Raw genomic sequence first — 20,602 nt, 5'->3', positions numbered from 1 at the left:
TCAGGGTTCATCTCCATGTTGGCTTGTGGTTGACATTTTTGTGGAAATAAATGTTGCCGCATACATAAAATGTTCTATGTATGTAATCTGAGTTCCCAGAAGTTATTTTTAGTATGTATGTGGCAACATTTTGTATTACAAAATGAGTGGACAATATTTCCAGAAACGTTAAGAGATCGCTCCGACTCGAGTGTACAATGGAACTTACAAATGAAAGAGTTAGGTGGTCTGTGCAAATAAAACGTTTCAGAACCACTAGTGGACTTCATTGTAAATCAGTGGCATACATATTCTGAAGAAAACCTGGAGACTTGATGTTCAGTAATTGGGTATTGTGATCAAAAAATGATTGGTGTGTAAAACAGAAATGCCATGGACACAGCAAGTCTTTGCCATGGGCTGTATCATTTTAAAAGTTACACTACAATACACTTTATCCAGCTATGTGTTTAGGTTGTGACAAGTTACATTATTGTTGGCATTGGACTATATTGTCGTCTCACCGGTAGCGTGGCCGAGCGGTCTAAGGCGCTGGATTAAGGCTCCAGTCTCTTCGGAGGCGTGGGTTCGAATCCCACCGCTGCCAATAATTTTTGGATTGTTTTTTCCCCCCCTTGTAATATTACTCAAGTATATTTTGTATTCCGGACTTTGACTAGCAACGGAGTATCTCTACATTGCAGTATTGACACTTTTACCCACCACTGCTCTTTCTCAATAAGGATCCAGGATCATATTAATCATGAAGAATAAGCGCCACTAGAGGTCGCTGACAGAGTGTTCCGTAGTCAACGTGACAACATTTGCTCATTTCCTTCCGGGTGAGGGGTGAAGCCGTTTGGAACTTTTACAATCATAATAGAAGCAGAATCCCCGGTGTTGAATGCGTGTGGGACATTTACCAGTCAGCGACCTGTAGTATCGATACGTTATTATCCCCATAGTACTCCTAGCTGTATGTAAACATGGCAGGGTTAGCTCCCGGTGACCCACAGCTTGTGTCCATGATCGTGAACCATCTGAAAACGCAGGGACTCTTCGATCAGTTCAGGAGGGATTGTCTTGCAGACGTGGATACGAAGGTCGGTTACAAGAAGCATCTTCTTGATGCATTTAACTAACGTTACATTAGCTAGAGTGTGTCCTTGTATAGAACTAACTTAGATATAGGCTATTAATACAAGACAGACAGAGATGTATTTATGCGCAAGCTCATGTGGCTAGAACAGATAAATCGAAAACGATCACATAAAATGTAACCCTGCCTAGAAAATTGGTTCTCAAAGTGTGGTCCGTGGACCCCCAGGGGTCCTTGAGGGAGTTCCAGGGAGAAAAACTGACAACATTTCTGTAGGCTACAAGATGATTAAACATAGCCACAAATTGCAACACTAGAATTGTTTTAAATATTATGAATCTAGGGTTAAAATACCTCCCATTGGGATTCAATGTATCAAAACAGTTTTTCCTATCTGATTGTATTAAACAACGTCAAACTCACCAACATTGCGGCAATATGGAAAGCTTGACTTATCCTCTTTATATCTGCAAAGTGTTCGTTGTATAAAAATCCACCTTACTTTCTGTCAAGAAATCCGAACAGACATGTTTTTTTTTTGTTTTTTTTTTTGCTATGTATTGAACTTTGGAAGCGCTCGTTTTCAATAACGCAACGCCCCACTGCCTCCTGCATTATGTGTCATTTAGAACCAGGTGGTCACAGTGACACTCACAGCACAGGACCACAGTGATTTCCCACAAGCGCTTCCAAACTACAACACTTAGAAAAAAGAATCACTTGAACGGAATTTCTTTGTAACATGTCTACAGTGGATTTTTATGAAACAAACACTTTGCAGATAGAAAGAGTATACGTAAGGCTTTCCATACAGCCGCAATGTTGGTGAGTTTGACGTTGTTTAATACAATCAGAAGATGGCAAAAAAAAAGCTCTTTTGATGCATTGAATCCCAATGGGAGGTATTGCAACCCGAGATTCAACATATTAAAAGAAAATCTAGTGTTGCAATTTGTGGCTAGATTAAACATAGCAGTGAAAGATGTGAGGGGACATCATTTAATCCTCTCACACATTTAGGCCAGTGTGCCAGTGATCACCCTCCTCTGTGCCAATGTTGGCACCCGTGCCCAAGGTTGCTGTAGTCCATAAGTTAGCGCTATGGACCGGACCTACACTAAATAGCCAAACCACATGGATATGGGACACAAAACTGTGCATGTGTTGATTTAAGTGCCCCATACTGTGTTGCTGTGACTGTTGTCCCACAATCACAATGTTGTCTGTGTAACTCTCTTGGAAAATGTGACATATTTAGCTAAATACATATTTTCTGACCGAAATTACTGTCAAGTGGAAATTACTTGACAAGTACTGACTCCAAGTTGCACCAATTCATTATTGTGCGTACATAACACAGAATGCTCCTGAGACTCTATGGAAAATGCATCAAGTGTTATACTGTTGTTTATATGGAAAACAATGCAATGTATCAGCTTCAGCTATTTTAGGGCTAATACAAAATCATAGTAGATCAGAATGTAGTTCCTGCACTAATTGTATTGTTCCTATCAGTGTTGTCTATATATAGATTAAACATCCATAGTCTTTTACAGCCTGCTTACTTGAATTTGAAACAAAGAGTGGACAACTTTGTTTCCAACCACCTGTCTAACCACACATGGAGTCCTCATTTGAACAAGAACCAGCTCAGGAACAACATCAGACAACTTGTGCTACAGTAAGTGAGAAGGGAGCGTTGACTTCATTATATACTGTACATCTCATCTTCATGCACCTTTGCTCACTCAAAGCAAAATAAGCCTAGTGGAAAAACCTTGTTTGCGCTATGTTGTTTTGCGTTCCTTTATCTGGCTTGCGCAAACTAAGCCAAGGCTCTTCTCTTGTACTTGTCAGGTCTGGAATGCTGGAGCAGGGGGTGGACAGGATAGTAGCCCAGGTGGTGGACCCCAAAATCAATCACATTTTCAGGCCACAAGTGGAGAGAGTGGTCAGGGAATTCCTGTCCCCTGGCAGCTGCAGTGAGGAGCCTCCTCTTCCACTGGCTCCAGCAGAGATGAAACCAGATGGCATCATCCTTGAGCAGGGTACACATATAATACTTACTTAGGGGCTTAAGTAGTGGGGGGGGGGACTCACAAAAGTCACCAGTCACTTGTCACTTCACATCCGTTTACCTGCTGTGGTTTGACATACAAAAAACTAATCTAACATAAAAACAATTCCCCACTCCCAGCCTCGTCATCGACACCAGCCACCTCCTCTGCCCCCAACGCCATGTCAATCCTGGACACGATAACCTCTCTCAACCAGGAGGCCAGCTCGAGGGCAACCCCCAGTGGAGACATGGAGGAGGGGGACGATATCAACAGCGATGAAAAGATGACCGATGAGGCGGAAGAGGCAAAGCTTGCATCAGAATTCCAAGTACTGGACGTCAAGGTGGAGGAAGCTGAGGAGCAAATGGTTTCTGCCAAAGAGGGACTGATGGAGGAGGTGGAGAAGGAGACATCAGGAGGTCAGGAGCAGGTGGACGATGCTAAAGACAAAGCTGGCAGCAAGAACTCGGGCAAACAAACGGAGGACAGACTGGAGGATGAGCCACTGAAACCCTCCTGTCAAATCAAGCAGAAAACCAGAGAGCGGCTGAAGGAAGGTGAGCTATTCTTATTTTCTTTCTTACGATCAAAAGTAAGAAATGGATGTACAGTATGAATGGAATAAAGAAATGTGTAAAAAGAGATGTCATTTTGTAATAAAACCACAATAAATGTTAATTTGCTGTTAGAAATAGTATTTTTCTTTCCTTTGTCGAAATTGTCGTTGTCTTGCTTTTCAATTTATTGCAGATATTGACATACCTAATCATTGGTTCATTCTATTTGACTTTAGATAATTTATCAGAGCTGACTATTAATGTTATTATTATTGTTATTAAGCTTTTCTTTTTTTTTACTTTCTTAGTATATTTGTATTAACAAACTTTGTTGTTATTACAATGGTAATGTACAATTTGGTCATTCTGTCTTCCCCTGATTAGAATATTCCTTGGAGGACTCTGATCTTGATGGCCTGAGTGACCTCACTGTGAGCTCTGTCCACACCAGTGACCTGTCGTCATTCGAAGAGGAAAGTGACGAAGATCAGCCTCCATCAGATTCCTCAGAGGATAGAGAGCTTTCAGATGGTCTGTAGATCACACCTCTGTTTATATGTTTTTAATTATTTCTTAATAACCTTTTAGTTAAGACATACAAAATAGCATCCTACCACATTTACCTAAATTAGTGAAAATCCACCTTTGTGTCCTTTACTAACGTTGTGTCTTAGCTGCTGGATGTAGAAGCCGTTAACAAGGTGTTAACTGCGAACACCATACAAATTGAATTTATGCCATATGGGTTTTCCTTTTATTCGTGTTCTCTGTCTTTGCCCAAATTTAAAGCTGAGAAAGGAGAAGGAAAGCAAGGCACTGCAGACACTGAAGACGACAAGGAACCCAAGCCTCGTCGAAAGGCCTACGTCCACAAGCCCTTCCTCTACTCCCGTTACTATAGCGACTCAGATGATGAGGTCACTGTGGAAGAGCGCCGAAGATCAGCAGTGAGTAATAGTCTTATGTAATAGCTGATGTATTGATTACTGTATTTATAACAAAAAGGAAGCAACAGATTATTGATCAACTATTGGAGTTGCTCCCCAGTAATCAGTAATCTGTTTATTTACTGAACATAGTTCATTCATAGCTGGAAGCCTAGTGTACAGCGAACCTATAGGATATAGCCTTATGTTAACAATCTACTTAACCATTAGAGTGTGACATTAGACTTCCTCCTTAGTGTTTTAGGAGTTATTAGACAAGTTAATTATGAGACTGCCTCTACCTGAATTCATCCATATAGTTTATTTTTTCATACCTTAAAGTTATTGTTGTTTGACCATCATTTATCAGTTCCTTCTCAATAAGTCCCTACTTCACCATCACATTAACACCTGTAAGCTGCCAAGTACAATTACATTTATTCTTACTGTTGAACACTAAATATCTGTTGTGGTTTACTGCCTTCTCATTGGAACTTTGGTAGTCTAGTCGCTATAATTATGGGCTTGCTCCAGCGACCACACACTAGTTGTCCCCACTTTATTTATTACTTATTTATTCTGCAACTTTTTTTGGCATCCTACTACTTCCATTTACTTGTGCCAGAAATTTTGTTCAAAATTAAACATGTTCAGCTTTACACATTTATTATTGCTTGTACTGTTCTTTTTACAATATTTTATAATTTCAGATTATTTAAAAAAAAAAAAACATGCACACAGCGAGGAATCCATTTGATAAATTAATTCTGTCTTACCATTTATATTACTACTTGCTTGAGCTGAATTGAAAGTCTGAGGGAATTAAACACCTGTTGTTTTTCTATGTTAATGTCTGATTAAAACCCTGGATGTCCTCTTTTTTTTCTTGCTGTTCACTTCTTTTGCTCCTGTTCTGTTAGGCCAAGGACAAAGAAGAGAGACTGCTTAAAAGACAGCAGAACAGGGAGCGCTGGGAAGAGAAACGAAGACAAAAAGCAGCTCTGATTGAGGAACAAGGTATTTTTATGACACAAGTAACACCTTTATCCTTTGCTGCTGATGAAGTAATTTCTCTCAAACACACCTAGTCTCAAAAACAAGAGTGAGATGAGTATAAAAAAATGTTAGACTGGTAGCTAATTGTACAATTCCATCCAAAGATGCAAGAAGACGGCTAAGAGACTCCCCCAGTCTGGAAGGCCCCAGGGCCAAAGAAGCTCGTAAAGAAAGGAAGGTTCTGGAAAAGAAAATGGCACTCAAGAGGAAGCTTGACTCAAGGTGCATTTACAAAACCTTTTACTGAATACAAACAATGGCTGCATGAAGCCTTCGGATAATGTTATATTATGATCATATTTGCTCCTCAGGAAAGAAGGCAATGTGTCAAGCAAGAGGAAAGGAGATTCAGGTGGCGAAAGCGCTAAGAAAGGGGTAAGTCACCATTGCAGTATTAAAGTAGAGTATTAAAGTAGTATACAATCGGATACTGAGTTGTTTTTGTATTGTAATGTATTTTGTGTTTTGCCTCTTGTCACTCCAAAAGGAAGTGAAGCCTTCATCCTCAAAGGCATCACAAGCTAAGCCGATCAGACGAATGTCAGAATCCGTATTATCAGATGAGAGACACAGGAAATGTGGTAACATCTCTGAGGATTCCAGCGAAACAAAAAAGCTGCCGGACAAAAGCCGTGCACATTCCTTCATCCTGGAATTAGAGCAGGGCTCCCAGGAGTCACTGAAACATCGGTCCATTGGAAAATTTGATCGGCTTCCCCGCAAGGAGCTGCATTCTAAAGAGCGCAAAGAGAAAGAACGCAGCCTGTCAGACGACCGCACTAAGCTTAAACCGAAAATGGAGAAGAGAGCTGAGTCCCAAGCAGACGAGACCCAACAGAAGGAGGGCGTCGGTGTTAAAGTGTCCTCTGATGAGAAGGGAGAGAAGAGACCCAAGGTCAAAAGTGAAAAGAAAATGCTAGGAACCACAAGGGAAGTGAGAGTGTCTGAAGGTGTGGCCGACGAGGGGGCTTCGAGAGAGGCCACCTCCAAGAAGTCAAAGACCCCAGCTGTGGAGGCTGCTAAAGCTGATAAGGAGAAAGACAAAGACAAACCTCGGGATAAGGACAAAGAGAAAGTTAAAGAAAAGAGTAAAGGAGAGAAGACCCTAGGTAGGTATTATATGGGTAAAAGTGATGCTAAGCAGTTAATACGCCCAGATTCTGCAGGTTCCTCTGAGGACCGGTCAGACATGGAGCTAGTTTCTGACAGCAGTAAGAAAGGGGAAAAGCACCCCAAGGAAGTTGTGAAAAAAGTAAAGAGTCACACTGATGACAAGCAAGTGGAGAAGCCCAAATCTAAATCTGACACCAAAGACGGCGAGAGAGAGAAGACTAAGGCAGAACTAGACAGCCAGAAATTGAACAAAGCTAGCTCTGAAACTGAGAAAGATCCAAGGAAATCTAAGCCCACAGAAAAGGGCAAGGCTGTGGAAAAATCCAAATTGAAATCTAAAGAGGAAGTGAAAACTGCCATGTCAACAAAAACTGACCAAAAAATCCAGAGTTTGGAGGGAAAAAGTAAACGAGTTGCAACTGTGGTCAAACATGAACTGCAAACAAAAGAAAAGAAAAAAGAGGGAAGTGCGAAAGAACACAGGAGGACCCCGGAAGACACCCCACAAGATAAATTGGAGAGTAGAAGTGCCAAAAAGAGGTTAGAGAAGAAGGATAACATTGAAAAGAAAGAAGAGGGCTTAGAGGAGAAGAAGGCATATAAAGAAGACAAAAACGACAAGTCTGAAAGTTCCCTGACACCTTCTGTATCCTCGCCATGTCCTGAGTCGGAAGAGCCTCCTAAGAAACGAGCTCTTCTTCAAGATGCGAGCACAGACTCAGAGCCTACTGCTACCACCATTGTTACCTCTGTGTCCGAAGACACTTATGACGCGCTGAGTGACATCACTCCCGAGCCCGACGACGGTGAGACGGAGCTTCGACACGGTGAGCTGGAAACACGTCCCATGCCACCTGAGGCAGATGCTCTGCTGACTCTGATGGACATATGTACATCGGCGGACGCAAGACTTGTGCATGACGTTTGTCAGGAGGTTGCCGCCCCTGAGGTCAAGGCCCCTGAATTGACACTCTATGATGCTGACATGAAGATGAAAGAGGCAGCTTTGACTCTGCTTTCTATGGACCCTGATAGCACGTTGTCTCCTAGTCTAATCCCAGTAAACCCCAGAGAAGATGGTGAGGTGAATTCGCCTCCACCAATGGATACCGCTACACCTGGAAAGGCAGAGCCGAATGTTACTGAGGTTGTTCAAATGGAGGCTGACAATGATCAAAAGACTACTACATTGCCACCAGCTATATCTCAGGAGGTGGATAAGCCTGTTACTGGAGAAACGGACAGTGCAGGTAAATTGAAAAAATCTGTTGTAAATATCAGATTGATACTCAAGTGATGAGTATGTGTTTGTTTTTCATAAGCTAAATCCGTTCCCTTTGTAGATACCCCTGATGTTGTGGAGAGAGAAACAGATGTGCCACAGGTACACACATCTGGTTCAATTGCTCCTGTGGTGAGAATACATTTTTGTGGCTTGTTCCTTTTTTTTGTGCAAAAGACTTTCTTTTCTTGCCTTAATTTCTGCCAGATAAAAAAAAACATTTTAAATGCATATTTTGATGCCGATGCTCTGATCAGCTCTCAGTGAATATCCCACTTAGAAAAAAAGTTCAGCAAGATCTTTTTAGATCTAAAAAGCAAGATCTCACTTTCTTTCATCATTTATTCTTTCACATGTGTAGGATGATATAACCACCTCAAATGAACAGCAGGCTCAGTTAACTGAAGAAAAAGCTGCTGAAAGTGAGGTACAGTCTGTTGAGGAACCACCAGCTGATGTACAAGGTATTTCACAAGTCTATTTTCATGGCTATTTATTATTATAATTCACCATGACAATTATTGCTGTGTCATTTTGCTTTTGACAAGTCATCAAATGAGTTGTTATCCAGAAAGGAAGTTCAATATAAGATTTCAGAATCTCAACAAAAGACACTGGTGTCTACATGACAAGAAAGAGTCAGAGGAGAAAAGTGGTACAGTCAGCTGCGGTATTAAGGCCACTGTGGCCTCAGGTCATGCCATTGGTTCGAGGGGCACAAGTCCAAACTGAGGGGCAACGGCAGCCATGGCCTTCATAGCCTCCATGAAATTCCTGCCCTGACCAAGACGTTAGATGAGGTCCCCACTTTACACAGAAAACCATCCTATCGACAGGGCAGTTTGAGGGGACTCCTGCTAAAACAAATCCTTTGCCACTTCAAAGTTCTGCTTCTTCGCCCGGATGGCATGAGGTCGAATAATGACACGGGGGATGAACAGTTTCATTTGTTATTGAAACTGCTAAGCGTGTGCTGTGGGATGCCTTATTGTGCATATCACAAAGTATGGGAAAGTCTGATCTTGGCAGCAATATGGGTAATACTGTAAAAAGTTTGTTTCTCTTAGGCATTAGCAGCTTTCCCTTCAGCTTTCCAGTGTCCTGATTCCTCATATGTTTGTTGTTTTTAGATGAAATCCAGTCAAATGTGGCAGCAGTCAAGACAGCTACCCAGGTGAGTTATCATTCACTTATACTGATATAAACAATTTGTGATCTGAAAAGATTATTGATAGTGGAATGCAGACCAATGTTGTGGTGGTGCTGATCACGATGAAAGTACAGTATTGTGGAAAAAGTCGTTGAAAGTACTGTAGCGATGCCAGGATTGACATCGTAGTCATGCATTCTTAACCTTGATGCAACCTTGGTTATGAGTGTAACCCTAACCCTTTTCCCAGAAGCATTATGGTCATAATTCAGTGAATGTTGAGGTTCAGGGTGGTCTGTTATTGAATAATACTGTAGGTTGAGCAAATGGAAGATGAGAGCAACCAAGCCAAGATGGATGTAGAAGATGAGGACAACCAAGCCAAGATTGATGCAGATAATAAGAGTAAGTGGTTCACCTAACATTACTTCATATTTAGGACTGCACAGCTAATGCAGTTACCTATTACAGTTCATACCATAAATAATGGAAACATGGACATTCAAAAATATTGAAATATTTACACCTAACATCTATTATTAAAGTAATATATTATTTTTAAATACAAAAGTGCAATTCAGTGTTTTTGTTCCTCAAACACCTGAGCTCATGTTAATACCAGTTTACCAAAACTATAAAACACTGTTAATGTTATGTTTTCTCTCTTCACTCTCTTCTTTAGATGAGGATCATAACGTAACAAAACTGGAAGAAAATGTTGCACAAGAAAAGAGAGACCCACAAAATGTAAGACTTTTCTTTTACCTGTGTTCAATTCGAATAGAAATTGAAATGTATATCAATGGTAAATGGTGCATTTGTATAGCGCCTTTATCCATGGCGCTTTATGTGCATTACATTCACCCATTCACACACACATTCATACACCGATGGCGGAGGAAACCATGCAAGGCACCAACCTGCTCACCGGGAGCAACTCTGGGTTCAGAGTCTTGCTCAAGGACTCTTCGACACTAACTCTTGGGGAGCCCGGATTCGAACTGGGAACCCTACGTGTTCTAATGGTGGTTTCTCTACCCCTGAGCCAATGCCGCCCCATATCTCTTGTTTATTTATTTTGTCCTTATTTTTTCTCATTGATCCTCGTCTGTCTAATCTTTTTAATTATTGCTCTCCCTTTGTCTTTTTTTTTCTCCATTTCTGTCTCAGGTGGAGTGTGATGCTCCTAACAACCCTGGGGAGGTCAGAGAAACAAGACGTTCACGACAAACCAAACTAATCAAACAAACCAGTGAGTCTTGTGGGCTCTGGCAATTGATTTCTCTTAACATGTTATTTGACACACCAAAAAATGTAACTTTTTACATGAACAGCGGCCCTTTTATTTCCTTTATTTTGGCTCCTGTGTTAGACCTGATTGGCAAATACCAAAGTTGTGTCCCTTCTCGGGGGTATGCTCTCTATTGTAATCCTATGCTATTTGACTTAAATTAGCTTCAATCGTTAACATAATTTGACAACACTATCCAATATTATTTCCATAATACGTTGATAATGTTTCGCTAAAGAGGTTTGTTTAACTACAGACTGCTCCGACTTGCTGACATCATGTCAAAGTCTCACATTTTGTTGACATCTGTTCCTCTGGAATTATTTAATCTTTTGTTTTAATCTATCTATTCTCTCTCTCTCTCTGTCTGTGTGCTTGTCTATATTTCTAGCTTGTCGGAAATACAATAATAAAAAAAGGATAGTGTTGTCAATTGATACAGTATAATCTATTAGATCAAATACCATAGGGTTACAATGGAGAGTATGCCCCAAAAGTGGTGTGGCTTTAGCGGTGATGTGTTGCTGATTGTTAAGACTGTATTTTTCAGGTAGTGCCTCCGATTCAGACAGACAAGAAGATGAAAAGGGATCAGGCTTGTCAGAAAAGGTAATTGTTTGGGTTCCTAGTGTATTTTAATCAAACTCAAATTGACGTTGATGTCAATACTGTATATAAAAGATAAGTCCTGGAACTGCATTTTTGTAATATTGCAATTACAATACCCTAGTGCCACAGAAATCCAAGTGACAATGTCTGCCTAGTAGACAGAAAGAAAAGTATCTGTAACAAATCTTTTTAAATATATAATTAAAGAGAATTGGCTTTGTTCTGGTTCGTTTATGGGATGGAATTGCTACTTCTGGTTACATGCTCACAGAGTGCAGAAGCAACAGATTCAGATGATCCACAATATTTGTAGTTATATTCACAATATTTGTAGTTATCTTATGCACAACACATGGTTCTACCAATGTCACTTTAAATGACGTGTGATAAAATCTCAATCTCTCCTTCCACTTCTGTTTTTCAGGAGGGGAGAACAGAAGGCAGGGTGACACGTAAACGAAAACTACCTTCAACGACCAATAACTCTGGTATTGTGGCTTACGTTGACACTTTTAGTCTCTTTTAAAGAAAGTGCATTTTTGGTGTTTGCATGCATTCAATCAAATATTTACAGGTAATGTTTTGTTAGGAATTTGTATGAAAATGTTTTTTATTTTCTTAAATGGATCAGGGGAGGATGGAGAAAAAAATGTGACCCAAGAGGAACCGTCTGCTGAGGTGAGTGTATTCCAGTCAAAGAAACATTACATGCCATTTTAATGTTTTGGTTACATGGTTTTAAAGTTGGTTATTTTATTAATTAGTGAAAAAAAAAACAGTTTGTACATTCATGGTTTTGCCCAACAATAGCAATCTACTGTACATCTTTGGATCCACGTGTTGGCTTAGAAACTTTTTTTCCACAGGAAACTGAGCAGGAGAAAGTTGCAGAAGCCAAAACGCCACGTAGAGGACGGTCATCCAAATCCACCACAGAAGAAGAGGAACAACCTAAAGAGACAGAGATGTCAGAAGAGATGCCCACTCACAGCAGCACGCAAGCCGGAGCCCAGGCCAAGGATACCGCTGACGGTAAGCTACTTATTCATGATATTGCTGTAATATTGTGAATCGATATTACCACAAAAAAAAAATACCAAACGTATTTCTGACACTGCGACCAGTACTAGTACTAATGGTAATGATGACAATGATACTAATAAACACTTTTAACCCCCCCCTCTCTTTAGGCCAGTCTCCTTTGTTGAACCAGGCACAGCCAGGAGACGAAGAGGAACAGTCTACTGAGAACAAAACAGACCAGGTATATTTCCAGTAAAACCCACAATTAAATGACATGTCTTTCTTCACATATTGATTGACAGCTTTATTGACAAAGTGCATATGCATAAACATATTTGTACATATCTGTCTAAAGGACAAAAAACTGTAAATCCCGAGAGCTTATTTCCATTGTGGTCCTTTGTGATATATGCAGTACATACATAGGTTTATTCAGTGGTAGTGGTGTTTTAGATTTATGTTGATTGATTCATTTATGCATTGAATGATACACCTACACACACACTCTCACACTCACACAGACACGTACGCGCGCACACACACACACACACACACACACACACACACACACACACACACACACACACACACACACACACACACACACATAGACCACCGTAATAAAACTCACTTATTGTACATATTATGTGTGAGAGTTATCCATGTAAATTGTAAATGCTAAGGATTTAATGATCTCCCTATAGGTGGAGGGGGATGAACAGCCACAGGAGGAGCAGGAGACAGCTAAAAAGAAGCCTGGAAGGAGAGGCAGAGCTTCCAAGGGAGCTGCAGGAGCAGCCACTGAGGACTCTGGTAGGGCCTGTTTATGCTCCCTAACGGTATCAATCAAAAGTTTACAGATAATGTTTTGTTAATAATACTGTTTTTTTAGGGAAAGGAATTTGTATGAAAATGTTTTTTATTTTCTTAAACGGATCAGGGGAGGATGGAGATAAAAAGGAGAGCGAAGAGGAACCGTCTGCTGAGGTGAGTGTATTCCAGTCAAAGAAACATTACATGCGATTTTAATGTTTTGCTTACATGGTTTTAAAGCTGCAGCAATGAAAAATGACGTGGTTATTTTATTAATTTGTGGAAAAAAGCAGTTTGTACATTCATGGTTTTGCCCAACCAATAGCAATCTACTGTACTTATTTGGCTCCACGTGTTGGCTTAGACAACTTTGTTTCCACAGGAAACTGAGCAGGAGAAAGTTGCAGATGCCAAAACGCCACGCAGAGGACGGTCATCCAAAACCACTACCGATGAAGAGGAACAAGGCACAGGGCAATCATCCAAACCCACCACCGAAGAAGAGGAACAACCTAAAGAGACAGAGATGTCAGAAGAGATGCCCACTTGCAGCGTCACACAAGCCGGAGACCAGGCTAAGGATACCGCTGACAGTAAGCTGCTTATTCATGATATTGCTGTAGTATTGTGATTTGATATAACCAAAAAAAAGAGCCCAAACCTATTACTGACAATGCAACTACTAGTACTACTAATGGTAATGATGACAATGATACTAATAAACCCCCCCCTCTATTTAGGCCAGTCTCCTTTGGTGAGCCAGGCACAGCAAGGAGACGAAGAGGAACAGTCTACTGAGAACAAAACAGACCAGGTATGTTTCCAGTAAAACCCACAATTAAACTAGAAGCAGTGCTCTTCCGAGCACAGGTCTCCACCAGGCCGTGCGTACTGGTGGTGTTACTGTATAATAGGCCAATGTAAAAAGGGTGGCATATGTTCCTCACCTTAGATCTTTCATGGCAATCGGACGATGCATGCATGATTTGAAGCATTGTGTTCCAAAAATGTGTTTTGCTAAAGTCTACCTAATGGTGGCGCTATAACAGGCCAATGTGAAAAGGGTAGCATTTGTTCCTTGACCTAGTGGGAATATGTGTGGCAAATTTCACGGTAATCGCAAGCTGCGTTGATGATTTGAGGCATTTTGTTCAAAAGCGGAGCAATCCTGCAAAATTTGGAAGCTAATATTAGCCAATCAGGATGGAATATGAAATATCAGACTGATCGGACTTGATCACATGACTATAGAGATACTGTGTACCGATTTGCGTGATTTTTGCATAAAATCTCAAGGAGTAATATCCAAAAATGTGTTTTACATATGTCGGCCCAAAGGTGGCGCTATAAAAGGCTGATGTGAAAAATGCAGGGCAAAGGTTTATCCTTAGCCTCTAGGGAGTGCGCTCACAAAGTTTGAAACTGATCGGTGGAGTTATAGGTAAAACCACAAATCGGCCTGTTATAGCGCCACCATGAGGCTGATTTTAAAAAAATTAAGTGGCATTTCTTCCTCGGGCCTAGTGGGAACGTGTGTGTGCGATTTCATGATAATTGCACTTTGCGTTTGTGATTTGAGGCATTTTGTTCAAAACGGCTCAATCCTACAAACTTTGGAAGCCAATCTTAGCCAATCAGGATGCAATATGCAAAATCGGACAGATCTGTGTCGATCACGTGACTGTCGAGATACTGCCTACCGATTTGTAGGATTTTTGGACAAAATCTGTAAGAGTAGTGCACAGAAATGTGTTTTGCGAACATCGGCCACTAGGTGGCGCTAGAAAAGGCCCATTTGAGAAATTTAGGGCAGAGGTTCTAGATTGGCATCCAGGGAATGTGTGTGCTCACTTTGGCAGCAACCGGGCCAACGGCGACTGAGATTAGGTGCTCACAAACTGCGAGGACGCACGGACGGACGCACGGACGGAGGGGAAAACATACTCTCCCTCAGCCTTCGGCTGGTGGAGACAATTACATGTCTTTCTTGACATAATGATTGATTGACAGCTTTATTGACAATGTCCATAATGCATAAACATTCATACATAAACGTACATATCTGTCTAAAGGACAAAACACAGCAAATCCAGAGATCTTATACATACGTTTTTTCATTGGTAGTGGTGTTTTAGATTTAAGTTGATTGATTCATTAATGCATTGAATGATACATTGTCTCTCACACACACACACGCGCACACACACACACACACAGACCACTGTAATAATTACCACATATTATACATAATTATGTGTGAGAGTTATCCATGTAAATTGTAAATGCTAAGGATTTAATGGTCTCCCTATAGGTGGAGGGGGATGAACAGCCACAGGAGGAGCAGGAGACAGCTAAAAAGAAGCCTGGAAGGAGAGGCAGACCTTCCAAGGGAGCTGCAGGAGCAGCCACTGAGGACTCTGGTAGGGCCTGTTTATGCTCCCTAACGGTATCCCTTTACTGGGACATTTTTGAGCTAACTCATATCACGTTAAAAAATATATATATATTTGTTTGATATATTTTGTTTTTCTTTACAGCCGATACAAAGGACAAAGAGAAGGAGCAGAACGAAGAGGAAGAGGATGATGACACCACAGAGGAAGACACCAAGAGCAGAACAACGCGTTCCGCGGCCCGTCTGGAGGCTGAACGGTACTTTTATAAAAGATTGTCTGAAATGCAGCTGGCCTGCACTAGCCGTATAGAGCAGTGGTTCTCAACCTTTTCAGGCCGCAACCCCCAAAATAATCATATTTTAACTGGGGACCCCCCCACACCCTGACGAGCACTAAGAGTTGAGGCATCACATTTTGTATAACATGGTTCTATTGTAAAATAGCTGATCTACATGCTCACAACGCCTCGTGTTGTGAGGCGTTGTGAGCATGTAGATCGGCTATTTTCACAATTCCTTTCTCTAATATTTAACAATTTGGCCAATGTTATTTTTTGTTATTTTTTGTTGATATCCCCATTGGGGATATAAAAATACCACCCCAGCGAGTTTGACTAAAGTTGCAAGTGTACAAATGTACCCATAGAGTAACACAATAAAGGCTAGAAACGAGTCAAACAAAACCCAACGACTACATTTGCCATGAACGCGGCTAGTATGGACAGTGATTTCAGACCCGGAAGTGTAGTTTCCGATTTTCAAGACACAATTAACTACATTTTCTCCAGAAACAGGCTATATCAAATATATATAAATATCATAAACGATGCAGAGCCACCCCCCTGACAGAAATGCCCGGATGATTCGTTTATTTTTGCAACACAGTTCTTATATGTGATCTAAGATTCTCTATGGGGATTGCAACACAAAAAACAACTGAAACTGGGGGGATAGCTCCCTCTAGAGGCAGTGACGCCAGGACTTAGGTGGTCTATTGCAGTGGTTCCCGAACTTTTTAGCCTGTGAGCCAAAAGATACACATTCCCCCAGTGGTTAAAGTTTCATCAGTGCATCAGTATGACACCAGTTCATGAGTCTGCCACAGTGCCACAGTAGCTTAATATCCATAATGGCTGAGATGCATATATCATTGAAAATTACCGTTTCATTATTTTTTTTTATTTTTTTCCCTTTTTTTTAATAGAAACAAGCCAAGTAAGCCGTCTACACGAGCCAGTAAACAGGGCAGTAAAGAGGAGAGCACACGGTAAGTCTCACTCATCAAATTACAGTATAATTGGCCATAATAATTGGTACACCTTGAGGCAATGAAATTTGTCTTGCCTCAAACTGCCCACACGGCACAGATTGGCCCACACTGCACCGATGGGTCGTCTACTTATTTTAATACATCCACGGTTGCCTCCTGATGTACAATGATCAAATACAGTTTCCGACTGGAAAATTATACTTTGCTACTTTTGCTTGACACTGTTACATAATGAAGTATACAGTATAATGGGACGTTCATTTGTGAAAAAATAAAGAATATGGACATACAAGGTTTCTGCACAACAGCGTCGAGGTAACAACTTTGTCAAACCCACCAAGACGTATTCCTTGTTTCCCCTTCACAGTGGAGCAAGAGGCCAAACAGCAGCATCGAAGGGAGGTCGTAAACGAGAACCCAGCCCCCCTGCGGTACGCACCCGAGGAGGACAGAAGTCAGACGAACCCCCCGCCAAGAGAGCCAATCGTTGATCACCTGAAGTAGAATCATTTCCCCAGACAACGATAATTATTTTAAATATACATATTTTTCACTCCCACAGCATAGTGTTGTTACCGCTCTTAAATGCTGTATCAATTTTTTATCGAATCACATTGCAGAAGAACAAAAATGATGGCTGCTTCCTGTCCAGTATGAACTCTGAACTGTTTTTTCGTTTTTTTTCTTTCTTTGCTCCAAGTTTGGTTAACACATACAGCACGGTTTGACAGGGATCACTGCTAGCCAGCATTGAAAAGCTCTGTGAAGTATTATAATACTTAAACCCAATGATTATAGATCCTTAATCTTAAGGATTTGTGGAAGAATCCCACTGATACCGTCTACTGCACTACAGCCATATGGTTTGGATCTGACGTCTTTCTTCCATCACTTGTTCAGTAATGCTTAGTGAGAGCATTTAGGGCCAATCATGGCCTTATGTGTAGTTGGGGTGAATTTAGTGAGGAGAGGGTCAAGAATGAACTGCAGAGTCGACTGCTTCACCTTTTTGTAGGCAAGCTGTTGCACATTGAAATGCTGTTTGAATGTGATTTGATTTGTTTTGATCGGTAGCGCGATCAGTGATAACTTTGTTTGTACTCTGTTTTACAGCTCCTCATACATGTAAATAGAATCACTGTGAAGCATCAAGCTGTCATTGAACATGAATATCCATTCTGTGAATGTAAGAAGGTGTTTTCCGCCCCAATATTTTTTTAAGTATTAGGCTGTTTACTTTTACTTCATTGCTTATAACATGGTTTTATGTTTTATTTTGTTACTCAATCTAGAATTGTACTGGACATTGACAGGAAAATGTCTCCTCAAACTGATCAGCTTGTTGAAACGTTTCTGAAAATTGCTGGTGTAGAATACAATTTAGTCTAGTTATTGATATGATGTAGCTAGTTTTCTATTGGCGTGCCTGTGATCTTTACCCATCAGTATGGAAACTATGTACTGTGTTTCTTTTCCCCTTTTCTTTTGTTACTGTTTCCCTACATACATTTTAGTGCTTCTTTATATCTGTGGTCCATATGGTGATTTCTATTTTTCTAACAAGGTCACTGAGCTTGTATTGTGTTGACAGTGTTTGAACGTAATAAATGCCTTCCAGATCAACAGGCTTACTTAATCAGTGTAGTATCCATTCTCAATGTTGCCATAGTGATTCGTGAGGCCTATACTGTTTTATTTGAATCTCAGTTATTACTGAATCCATATAGGGCTCACACATTTTTCAAGCATTCACCTAAAGCAAATGATTTGGTGAGAAAATAATACAGTCTATAGGTATAGAGACTGCATACAGTATAGGCTATCTGCCCATCGTTCCCAACCATTTCCATGTTGACTTTATTTTGCTTGGGGGGAAAAAATGTTGATACCGTTGAATAGCGGTCTGGTGAAAAACAGAATTGAATGTATTCACCTTAAACATATAGGCCTATCTCTTAAGTGTTATTATCTCATTCTCTTATAGGCTATCCCATATTTCTACTTCGCTGAGCTGTCCGTATGTATAAATAGCGGAGACATTAACCAATCACTTTCAAGGGAGAAAAAAAAACGAGGACATTCCTTTCACACTAATGGAGGATAAAACTGACAAACTAAAAATGAAATATTCCGCTATCGTTAACACGTTAAGAGTAGGCTAGTCTACTTAAATCACTGCTCCTGAATCCAAAACCGCGGAGAAACGTTTAGGCTATGAAAAGTTGGAAGTTCTGTTTCGGAGAGCACATAATGAAGTTTTCCGTCCATTCCTGCGGAATTCAATTTGATTCCTTAAGGTGTGTGCAGGTGCCAGGTGGCCTATTTCTTGGCACTCGAATCCAAGCCCTAAAATGCGAGTGTTATTAAATATTAATGCTTTATTTTAAAGGTGGATCGATCAATTAACTTACATTTGGCAACGCTTATTTTCATTATTGATGCCATTGATTGCATTGCAGGAATCTGGTGGATTAGATTCCAAACTGAGTGTTGAGTTGTTTTTACCATTTAGGCCTACCTTATAGGCCCTATTGGCTATTAGTCCAGTTCTCAGTGTAAACTGATGTGATCATCAGTGTAGGCTATGTTTTGTGCAAGTATGACAATGACAAATGTGTAGGAGTTTCAGTCTGATCAGACCGCAGCTGGCAGGAACATAAAGCAGGTCAAGAAAAACTGTAGTCAAAATATGCCTATGGATCCAGTTATTGTCGGAGATGCTAGAATGCTAAACGCGACCAGCATCATCCGAACTAAATTAATACCATCTGATGTGGGTGCTTTTTGTTTTGTTTTTTATCACGAATCTGAAATCCTCACAGGTCTGGGCCTATAGGTATTTGTACTTTACTTGAGTATTTCCAGTTTCCAGTAGGTTACTTTTACTTACTCCACTACATGTCGGATCCAAATATTGTAGACCTACTTTTACTCCACTACATTTATTTGAAAACTTTAGTTACTAGTTACTTTGAAGATTTTGATTAGGCTGTTAGCCTACAGAAAACACACATTTCAAAAGATTTGTATACATTTGAAAACTTGAAATTGGACATTCTGCATAAGGAGACAAGGAGTAGGCCTAATTTTACTCATGGGTACTTAAAGTACAGCTACATTTTTATGCCAGTACTTTTTTACTCGAGTACATTTTGAATTCCAGACATTTACTTGAGTAGGGGAGAGCCTGCACGATTGTAACGTTTTTCACATTTCAATATTTTACTCAGAGATTCTTTTACCTACATTGACAATATTTTCAGGCAAAGGACCTACACATGTCTGCTATCATAAACCACTTCAAGTTTTTCAATTGATAAAACGGGTCATGAGTTATTAAACCGAGAGTGGACGCTGTTCCGATGTTACATTTGAAGCCCACATGGGATTAATTGTAACAGCATGATTTACAAATGTAACACAGCTAAAAAAACGCATTAAACAAATATTTTTTTGTTTAAATCAATTATATTTCATTCAAGCAACTCTTTTACATTGTTTTCATACCAAGGGTATGAAAAGATACTATATCATACTTTAGGAAAATATTAAATATTACAAGATGTACCAGTTTAAGCGTTTGAGTGAATTCCATGGGAAAATACATTGATTACCTAAATAAATAGCAAGTTTGATTAATGCAACATGTTATACATCCCTAATCTGACTTAAAATACACTAATTGAATGTCAGCTGACTGAACACAATATTGGCCAATATGTCAAATATTTCAATATGATATTACCATGTTAAATTGTGTTACAATTGAACCGTTTTGGCACCCCTGCTTTGACGTTGCCTACAGAACAGAACTAACATGCATAGCAAGTTAAAATGATGTAAACTAATGAAGAACAGATACATGCAGACAGCCATCTAGATTTTATCTCAGCAACATTAAAGAAAAGATTTGCAGACCAAAGATACTCAAGGTGAACATTTTTACGCATTTTGAGAAATACCAGTTTTTCTGCAATAA

At 40.2% G+C, this 20,602-nt stretch overlaps 1 protein-coding gene across 1 annotated transcript; it reads left to right on the top strand.

Moving 5' to 3' along the window:
- The first annotated feature begins 964 nt into the window (after nucleotides 1-964).
- On the top strand, nucleotides 965-17,324 carry bod1l1 (biorientation of chromosomes in cell division 1-like 1). The gene is made up of 29 exons (XM_080746653.1): nucleotides 965-1,082; nucleotides 2,635-2,759; nucleotides 2,936-3,126; nucleotides 3,276-3,695; nucleotides 4,080-4,226; nucleotides 4,485-4,642; nucleotides 5,542-5,638; nucleotides 5,782-5,899; nucleotides 5,989-6,052; nucleotides 6,165-8,040; nucleotides 8,134-8,204; nucleotides 8,434-8,536; nucleotides 9,203-9,246; nucleotides 9,540-9,627; nucleotides 9,905-9,969; nucleotides 10,393-10,474; nucleotides 11,064-11,122; nucleotides 11,547-11,610; nucleotides 11,754-11,800; nucleotides 11,989-12,154; nucleotides 12,313-12,386; nucleotides 12,850-12,958; nucleotides 13,086-13,132; nucleotides 13,323-13,551; nucleotides 13,699-13,772; nucleotides 15,270-15,378; nucleotides 15,496-15,610; nucleotides 16,558-16,620; nucleotides 16,991-17,324. Exons 1-29 carry the CDS (start codon nucleotides 966-968, stop codon nucleotides 17,112-17,114), a joined length of 5,046 nt encoding a protein of 1,681 aa, XP_080602779.1. The 5' UTR covers nucleotide 965; the 3' UTR covers nucleotides 17,115-17,324.
- The last annotated feature ends 3,278 nt before the right edge of the window (nucleotides 17,325-20,602 follow it).

This window comes from Nannobrachium achirus, assembly GCF_963921795.1.
Source record: "Nannobrachium achirus genome assembly, chromosome: 17".
Taxonomy (NCBI): Eukaryota; Metazoa; Chordata; class Actinopteri; order Myctophiformes; family Myctophidae; genus Nannobrachium; species Nannobrachium achirus.
This window is presented reverse-complemented; position numbering and strand designations above follow the sequence as displayed.

Bases quoted from the DNA above. Each gene is read 5' to 3' on its own strand.
- bod1l1 (XM_080746653.1), top strand. From the start codon at position 966: ATGGCAGGGTTAGCTCCCGGTGACCCACAGCTTGTGTCCATGATCGTG. The intron at 6,053-6,164 runs GTAAGTCACCAT...TCACTCCAAAAG, and splicing joins GCGAAAGCGCTAAGAAAGGG to GAAGTGAAGCCTTCATCCTC. The intron at 13,133-13,322 runs GTGAGTGTATTC...GTGTTGGCTTAG, and splicing joins AAGAGGAACCGTCTGCTGAG to ACAACTTTGTTTCCACAGGA.